Consider the following 10023-nt stretch of genomic DNA (forward strand, 5'->3'; position numbering starts at 1 on the left):
ACAACGCATTATCGGTCCGATCATGTTGCTTGACTGTTATGGTATCTAAGCTCTGATTAAAACATGGGAAGCCCTGGGAAATTGGGAACTACAACAATGCCACTTCTGAAGCGGGGAGACTTGTATTATTTCCTTTCATTTCTGCCATCATTTCCTGTTGGGGTAAAGCACCAGAGCCATGGGTCAAGGGACAAAGCGAGCCAAGGATTAACAAATGGCCTCCCTGAGATGATCTCACTCAGAACAGCCCCTCAGTCTTCAAACACTCAGTGATGTCAGAGGAAAGCAGTAGCACAACACCATCTCCTCCAGCGCACTCACTTCTCTCTCTGTAGATGGGATCCAACATGTTTTCAAAGAACCTTTTCTCCGAGCGGCTTGGCTATGTGGCCCGAGGGTTCACGCTGCAAACAGCTTGGCAGCAAAAGATTCCTGCTCTTAAATCCATGGCTCATGTGTCTGACAAACAGTTCCAGTCTAGCCGTCAGCATGCTGCTGGAGTGCCTCAGTCACGTCCTACATGACATCTGGACAAATGCTAAATAAAGTGCCTTCATCGCATCTTCGTCTGTGTCATTACGTTGGTGGGGAAGTCTCGGAGGGTGATCTGTAATTACGGCATCTGACAACCAGTGTGTTGTTCACTGTTAAAACATTTAATAACACAATAACAGTGTTTGGGGAAGCTAGTATGGAATCAACTGTTTGTAACTCCGTCTGGCATTCTTTTACTTTGACTTCCCTCAAGTAAATATTATAATTCAATTTGTAGTGAATAACAAAAGACAACTCCAATTAAAAACTGTGTTTTTGTAACTCCAAGCATATATTTGTAACTCTGTAATATAAAGTGTTCACAAAATAAGAGACGTAGCTATGGCTCAAAAATCCGGAGCGTGAATGCTAGAAGCCTGTCAGCATAATGGGTATCACCAGCAGCTGTCTTTGAGCTATGCGGTAAACAGGTAGCCCTAGAGAAGGGAAGAGAGAGCAAGAACAAGAAAGAGACAGAGAAAGAGAGAGTGAGAAGCTGCCAGCACAACTCGCACCATGGGGAGACAAGCAGCCGGGGGAGGAAGCGAACGAGCAGACGAGTGTCAGAGGAGGAAAATGAGGAAGAAATGAGCCCTACAGCAATTACCCATACAGACAGACTATAGCTCCTTAATTTCTATGCAAAAAAGATCAGAGAGAGAAAAAGAGGAGGAGGTGGTGGCAGAAAGGGAAAGAGAGGAAAAGCAAAGAGGAGAGCGAGAGAGAGAGAGAGAGAGAGAGAGACCCAATTCATGTCTGGCTCTGGTTGCCCCTGGATAGCAGCACATCAGCAATCGAAACAGAGGATTGGGGGGTAGGGGAGATGATTGGGTATTTACATGAAAATAGAGGGCCGTGCTCTCCCAAGGAGATGCTCATTTACTCTATTTATTATGGCATTTTGGTTATTCCACATCATTCCATCATGTAACCGACAGAGTGCTTGGATTGGTTCTCTCCTGTCTTCCATTCAGAGCTAAAAAAAAAAGTTGCCTCTCCAACATCAGCCAAATGGCCTCCTGTTTTATTACATCTACAAAACAGTACTATATGCTTCCCACAACTCTCGCAGTGATTGAATAAAAGGCTTCAGAAGATCTTTCAAGTTCTTCATTCACTTGTTCTTCTCTAAAGACAGGAGTGGTTATTTAGCAGGCAGGAACAGTGCTTGCTGTAAATGTAAAGACTTCAACAAGCTGCAAATCTGATAAGGGGTAAAACCTAGTGAGGTACTGTGCTGTCTACAAGGTACATCAATTAAGCAACGGATCTCTTTTGTATCATTAAGCCCCAAAATGCTAGCAACCTGCCAGGTTATGCAATAGTGCAGGGCTCACCAACTAGCGGACTCCAGTCCGAATGCGGACCGCAAGATGCATCCGTCTGGACATAAGAAAAAAATAAACACTATTTTCTAATGCAATCAAATTTATACCAAGCACATCAAGGTCCGCTCAGTAGCAATTTGGGTCCTACGGCGCCACGGACAGTTAACATATGCACACTGTTGCTACGTTTAGACTTCGAACATGGAAGAGAGCCGAGACAGACTCGCTGCACAGCGCGCAGACAGATGGAACTGTCAGTGATTGAAAAACAATGTCCTTTTCAAAAGTTAGAAAAGATCACATGTTTTCCGAGATGAATGGGTCGAGAGATTTGCAGTTATTCTTCCTGTATCGACATATACGAGGCCTGGTTGACTCATTTGCTCGGAGTCTATTGTGGTTGTCAAAAGTGCAAACCTTAAACGGCATTATGAAACTAGACGGACACTTTGAAGAAACTTACACGCAGCAGTCTGAGGTAAGTACACAGAAAATATATTAGCTCATAGCTAGGGATGTACCGATCCGATACTCTGGATCGGATTTGGCTCCGATCCATACCTTTTTGAATGGATCGGGTATCGATCATGCGCGAGTCAGCACAACCGATCCAAATCCGATACCAAATTACCAGCAATTGTTCAACGGGGAGCTGTATTTAAGTAAATAGAAAACGTTCGTTTATTTTGAGAAAAATGCATTTACTTAAAAATAATAATTAAATACTTTGAAATTTATTTTGCGTAATGGCCCGACAGGCGAGTTTAGTGGGGAGACCTTTCAGGACCCAACTTTATGCCTATATGGAAATTTCAGCGCGTTGAAGATGTCGCAGATGTGGAAATATTTCACGCTTGAAACAACAGAAAGCAGCACAGCTGCCAGTGTGTAAGTACTGTTGCGCGTTACAACACGACACATTTAATCAAACATCTTCAGAAGCATCACGGAAAAGATCACGAAGAGTTTGTACAAGCGAAACGCAAAAAGGACGAATTAAAGCACCAAACCTTGCAGGAATTATTTCAAAGGCAAGAAAAACTTCACAAAGACGACAAAAAAATCTGTAAAAATCACAGAAAAAGTTGTGGAATTTATTGTACTAGATAATCAGCCTCTCTCTGTTGTGGAAAATGTAGGCTTCCGTCGCCTGAACCGCGTTAGTTTACCATCGCGTAAATACATTTCTGAAACAGCTTTGCCCGAGTTATTTTATAGTGTCGTCGCATGTTGCGGATCAGTTAAAAGATGTAAAATCTTTGAGCTTCACTGCTAATATTTGGAGCTCCGACGTGTGTCCCATTCCCTTTTGAGTTTAACCGCGCATGGGATGGATTCTGGTTACGCATTGCAGAGTGCTGTGCTACATGCTAAAGAGTTGCGAGGATCACACAGAAGCAGCGTGATTTCAGCTTCAATCAAAGAAATGCTGGATGGTTGGAAAATACAGATTGTCATTTGGATGACTCCATAGCTTGATTAAATGTAATGTATTTCAATTATAAGTTTAGCACAGTGTCCTTAATAAAGATGTCCGTCATACTGTGTATATTATTTATCTAAGTTTTGATGTATTTCATGAATATGCAAAGCTTGACTTTAAGCAGATAAATTTAATGACTGTGTGAGTTACAGACATTCTAAACCTTAAAAGGTCAACAATAACTGATATCGGATTTGGATCGGTATCGGCCGATATTTGAAAGTTCAGTATCGGAATCGGATCGGCAGAGAAAAACTGGTATCGGTGCATCCCTACTCATAGCCCAGTATGAGAGATCTACTGGGTACCCCCTGACTCACTTACCGGCCAACAACGAGTATATGAAAGTGTTCACTAAGAATACAGTGGATCTTAGGAAAACATAAGCCCTTTATTGATGGGGAAATAGAAAGAGAGTGCATGGAGGATGCGTGCAAAACTCGTTTAGAAGGAAAATATAGACATGAACTAAAAGAAATATTAAACAAACCCCCTTTCAGCTGCAACAGCCACAAGAGCTGAAATGTTATCAGAGGATGTTTAGTCACAAATTGATGTTGCTATTTTTTCATCTCAGTTCAGCCGTTATTATTATTATTATTAGCTAAATGACAAAAAAATATGTAAAGATGTGTTTATTTCTTTGGTCTGCCAAAAACCAACAATTCGTGTTTTTAGGTATTTAATTGTCCGGACCTTGGCTGGTAAGGAGGGTTTGTTTACTGGACCTCAAGAAATTTTTGTTGAAGACTCCAGCAATAGAGTATAAGATAGGAAAAGAAAAATAATAAATGACAAGACAAGACCTTCTGGAGACATGTTTCCCATATAAAGTGTACAAAACAAGTGATTGTTCTTAGCGAGGGTGCCTGTAGGCATGCAAAATCAGGTTTCCAATGGTCAAGTCGTGGGAAATAATATTGACATGCACTTGCTTTTTAAGAGCCCTTTATCCCATCTAGTAAGTCTCAAGACGTATTTGTAGGGGGGGCTGTAAAAAGACCACTGCAAAGTGTGTGTTTGGGAGAAGGTTGTTGAGTATCTGTCAAGAGGGACGTTTACACTGGCTGAAAGTTTACACGTTTAAAACGAGGAGAAGAGAGGTCAAGTGGTCATGACCCTGTAGTTTTTACTACAAACCATAAACATGACAGTCAGTCCTAAAAAAAGCTGATCCTGAATCAGTCAAACAGAGAACACCTTATTACAACAGATGCCCAATGTGGACAAATTGGAAAGGACGAAGCCTAATGTGATATTTGATCAACTGGATTAGCAGTCCAATGCGAATTAAATGTGATCTCAACTACAATAAAATCTTCTGCAGACCAACAGGAGACCAAAAATACTAGAGGTGTTCGAAAGAAGAAGTACATAAAGCACAACATTGAAAAGGCCATAATAACACACCACCTAAAACAAATGAAAAATACAGCAATATCTCGGCGCGACCCTTGTGGTAGCAGGAATTGGTCATTCTTTTGGCCATAAGACTCCATTTCTGTCCTTCCTCCGGCACAAAGCTCAGTAATGAGGGTGGGTCATCGGACACAGGAAGAATCTCACCTCTTTCCATTTCTCTATATAATCTCTTTTTTTATTCCTTTTGTTTTTCAATGTAATAGAAGGCCAGAATATAAATGGGACAGGTCCAACGTCTTGGCCAATAAAAGAAAAGCAAGGTGGAAATGAAAGCTCTTCAGAAAATATCCATGATACTTTCTGCTCATTCTTGCATGGGTGCTCTTCATTATTCCGTCCACTGGATTGAAGATTACACAGCATCCCAGTCCAACTCCACTGCTTCTCAAAATGCAATGCAAATATCAGTAATCCCAAACAATAAGCACCCGCAGGGTCAGGTGTGTCCATGTGGGTGTGCAGTCAGAACTAAACTTAAAAGCAAGAAAATATAAAAAACTAAGTTTTTACCCAATTCCTTGACACAGCAGCTGTACCAGACAGACCGATTATAAGTTTTAAAGCAGGCTATCGAACGCTGCACTACACAGAAATACATTCCACACAAAAACAGAGGATAAGCTCCAAGACATTATATGATATATCTTCATGTCTTGTCTGGTTCTTTTAAATGCATTTAAAAAATATTGCACTCCACAAACTTAACAGCGCTTGTATGCTTATCCACAAGTAACAAACTGTCTGGCTGCAAAACTAAGACTGAAGCAACAATAACTGAATATGCCTGCATGGGCCTACGGCAAATTTTGATGACAAGTTATCAAGATGCACACACAAAGAGTGTGTGGGCGTGAGAGAGGAGATATTTAGAGACCACAGTCGACAGCGTGGGTGAGAACTCTCTCGTTCTTGTGTACCTTCAACAGTTTTTCAAATGTTCGAACGCTTACCTGTAAGCTCGTGGTGGATGAGCTCAGAGAAATTGGGATCGTCGCCCCACCAGAAGAGCCAGAGCTCCCGGCGTCCCTGCCTCTGGCTCCGCCTCCACACGCTCAGCACATCCGCCTTGAGACAGCGGCTGAAGCTGCAGAGGATGGGGTCCTCCTCGGTGACCGGGAACAGCATGGGTGCCGAGGTCGGACCCTGCCACACAAACCTCTTCCATTTTATCCCAGTCAAATCAGCCTGGAAAAAAAGAGAGAGAACTCGAGTTACCCTCTGCCAGTAAATCCACTTACTACCTGTGAAAAGACACACATATTCGGCCGCATTTGAAGAACATCTAAAAGTCTTAGTGCTGATCTATTATCTGATTTTATGACTTGAGATAAATGGCATAAATGTGGTGGAACGGATTCCAAACCGACATCACTCAAGCTACGAAATACTTAATGGATCCCGGCCCAGGAGTTAATCCTATCTTAATGATCCACTGTAAGATCAGCCACACGCAGACAAGCACAGATAAGAGAGAGATGGAGAAAAACTGAAAACACAAGCATACAAAAAATACATCTTCCAACAGTAAATAAATCAGATGGTAATGGCCAATTGAGAAAAAAGCAATACAATACAATAAAGCTAAATAATCAAACTAAGAGGAAAATCAACAATTAAAAAAGATAGAGGGGGATTCAATCATATATTCAGGGATCCCATTAACAAATAAAAAACATGATGCACATCCTGATCGGCTTAATTGACTTTGTAGGGCAGGTCATGAAGACCTCAGTTTCAATCAAAATGACTGGAGTGTTTATGTACAGAACTAGACAAAAACAGTCATAAATCAAAGATTCAGTTATTAACTGTCATAACAAGAAAGCACAGCACAGCCTTGACCATTAGCAAGCCTAACAACAGCCCTTCTTTCTCCTACATGCAGAGTCGTGAACGGGCAGCAAACAGAAATCGAGACTTGGCAAGACAACATCAGCCCAGTTGTTAACAAACATGTTCTTGATAAAGCTCATTTGTGGCAAAGCGAAACTTCTCGCAGCTGCTTTTCTAGCTATGGAAAATATTTTCATTTCACTTAAGAGCACAGATCAAACACCTGCACGGTATGCAAAAGGCGACATCTAGGCACAGGATGCACAAAAAAATACAGTAGAAAAAGCTGGTTACACGCTTGTTACTGAAACTAAAAATGGGACAAAAACTAGCGGTTGATGTTTAGAGACCGTTAACAGCTGAAGGGGGGAAAAGTCAAAATGGTTTTCAGGGCAAAAAGAACAAACTGGCAGGAAATTACTCTGCCGTTGAATTAAAAACAAGACGACAACCTCACGAAGTAAACAGCCAACACAAGATGTTCCTTGAAATTCAATACAGGCTAAATTTAGTAACAACCACAATATTCAAAAACACCAACGGAAAGTGTGAGTGTTTTGAGGGCCGGGGTCCAAGCAGTAAGACTCGTGTTAAACCTTCCACTTAAACTTGAATGATCTAATGGGTCATGGCCTTTCACATAACTTCCTCCTTTCTTCCCCGCCTTTTCACAGCATCCATCCATCCACTCTTTTTTTTCACTAGAGCTTTACAAAAACTCAAAGCACTCCCAAAAACAACAGCAGATGTTTCTCATGAGAATCAGAGGTCCACTCAGCCACAGGTGAAGTGACACTAATAACCTCCTTAAAACATCCCCTACCCACACTCCTCCTCTGTACTTCATCTAACAGCTCAGAATGAAGGAAACTATTGGTCATTTTGACTGTTGCTCTCACTCCCAGGAAATGTTTATCAATAGTGTCTCTCTCACATTGTTTCAGCCACTCAAAGAAAGTCAATCAGCACCCAAAAACCAATAGACCTTCCTCAATAACAGGAAAATAGCTTTACATGTAACAAAAAAGCTGCTAAATCACTTTTACAGAGATATACACAAATCAAATTCGGCTAGACAATGCGAGCAAGCTGTCTGCAAAATATGTGCTTCAACACATGATTTAAAATCAATGCATAACAAAACAGCTTCCACAGCAAACTTGCAAAGCAGAGATTTGTATCTTTTCATTTGTTTATCATCCAAAAAACACAGTCATTACATATTACAAAAGTTTGTGGGTGCTTGGTTTCTTGCTCTGAAACTTTTGATAATCATATGAAGATGAAAAAAAATCATGTTTTTTATCATGTTAACAGGTTTTTATGGTGTTAGTTGTATTTTTTGAGTTATGATGGACTGCAGTTTGATTGATATTAATTGGACTGCACAGTAAAAAAACGATTTTTTAATCTCATTTTGGAACCAAACTCATCATATACATACTCCACACCTGTGGCTAATGCTATACACTGAAACTTGGATACGTGGGTGTGTATGAAGCAGCAAGTTTAGGTGAGGCAGTTTCCCATAAACTGAGCCTTCCAGTTGTGCGCTAAAATTACACAGAGCAAAACAAAACATGGTCAAACTATATAAGCTTACATATACCGAGAGCTGCTCGCTGTGATTATATGCTGACTTTTTATCATCTGAATATTTCAAAGAACTTGCATAAACATACGCACCTAGTATTTGAGATGGAAAAGCAAAGTAAATAAAGAATTGGCACACCTGTAACTAAGTGACAAAAAGAGAGAGAGAGGCACTGAGAGTGAACGAGTTTCTGGAAAACTGCAACTATTCATATTCAAATCATCAACCAATACGTTCAAACAAAGTGTGCAAGCAAGCTCTTGGTTGAGCTATCCATCTTCAGATAATATCAGAGATTGTGTTGTGGCCGTAATAAAACAGAGCATGAATTAAACTAAATTGAGGTTATATAATTCACCACAAGACCTTGATGACTCTGTTTGTCTAGCTGTACTTGTTTGGCTTCTTAGTAAGTGCCACATTTTGCGAAAATGTCAAATGATCTATTAAAAAAAAGTCAACAGAGACCAAACAATGTCGTCTTTAAATGTTAAAATGACAAAAAATGTAGGGTTCGCCTACAGCAATTATAATTATTACATTTAATCTAATAGAAACTTAATCTAACAACAATATTGGGCGTGTGTAAAGGTTGTGTGTGTGCGCGGAGCAGAAAAGTCTTGTAAACATCCCTGCACGCTCCAGGAATACCCCATCTATTTCAAACCCCATGTTTCTTATTGCAGAGATGAGGTAAACCCCAAACCCAACACTGGTTGTTTTAAATCAAACAACTGGTTATGATGATAAACCATGTCAGATGTAACAGGTAAATGTGGTCATACAAACTGACTGGCGTGTAAACACTCATGTAAACACCCCTAACGTGATAACTTCAAGTTTGAGCTGACGCCTAAATGAATGGGTTCACTACACACACAAATCCTGAAATAACAGGTTTTAAACTATATAAGGTTATTTATACTTGCAAAACCTGCTGCTAATATTAAACTTGAATCTTCATTCTACAGACTCTCCTCAATTTATAAACACGTCAGAAAAACACAAACAAACACACCGCTGGCGTGTGCACAGCCCTTTAAACGTTTCATTCTCTGTAGCAAAGCTTTAAAAAAGTAAATAAACGCAAAACATGCAGCATGTGTTTAAATCACACACATATACTGGGCCCGGATCCTGCTCGCTCTCTCTCTCTCTCTCTCCCCACTGGGGCTGATGTTAGCATGCTAGGCGGCTAAAAATGGCTGCTTTTTCCTTTTAGTTTTTAAATCTCTTACCAGATAGAATAGATTGGAATGGCAGTCCTCCAAGCTGGCCCCGTTCGGTACGAAACAAGAACTCATCCTTTCACTGCGCGCTCGAACATCCCATCATCGGGGTTTCCATGGAAAAAAAGAAGGTTTCTCCGAATTCGACTCGAATGTGAACGGAATTATTTTTAAACAATCGGTGGGGGAATGGAATTCAACAGCTCCATTCGATCGCTCGCGCCTCCCGCGATCGGCCCAAATTCGTATAAAATAACGGCCGCAACCGTCGACGGGCCCGTGAGGGAATAAATTACATGTAAAAACGGAGCAGGAATGCGTTATTAAAATAGAAAAAAGAAAAGGGAGAGCGAAAAGAGGCAACTCTCCCCCCTCCCCCTTGGTTTAAAAACGGTTTTAGCTTACAAACGGCTACCTTATACCTCCATCCCAACAGAAAGCGGTCTAAAAACGACAAACATTCCGCGTTAAAATCATCGAAAGGCGACGAGAAACTACATGAAACGGCTCATTTTTCTGAAAAGCCTATAGTCGCTCTGTGTTCCTGCTGGTTTCCATTTGAATTCATGGATTCCTTTCTCTAATGGCGGCCACAGGGAG

The 10023-nt window shown here is 40.9% G+C and overlaps 1 protein-coding gene across 1 annotated transcript in view; it reads right to left on the bottom strand.

Annotated features, from left to right (window-relative positions):
- Window positions 1–10023, bottom strand: part of med13a (mediator complex subunit 13a) — a 54317-nt gene extending 44294 nt beyond the window's left edge. Inside the window, exons 1-2 of the mRNA XM_079449384.1 lie at window positions 9433–10023; window positions 5718–5952 (exon numbers count right to left, since the gene is read on the bottom strand). Of these exons, the coding sequence (XP_079305510.1) occupies window positions 5718–5952; window positions 9433–9498 (301 nt within the window). The 5' untranslated portion in view covers window positions 9499–10023. The remainder of the gene's footprint in view (window positions 1–5717; window positions 5953–9432) is intronic.

This window comes from Barbatula barbatula (assembly GCF_947034865.1).
Source record: "Barbatula barbatula genome assembly, chromosome: 24".
NCBI lineage: Eukaryota > Metazoa > Chordata > Actinopteri > Cypriniformes > Nemacheilidae > Barbatula > Barbatula barbatula.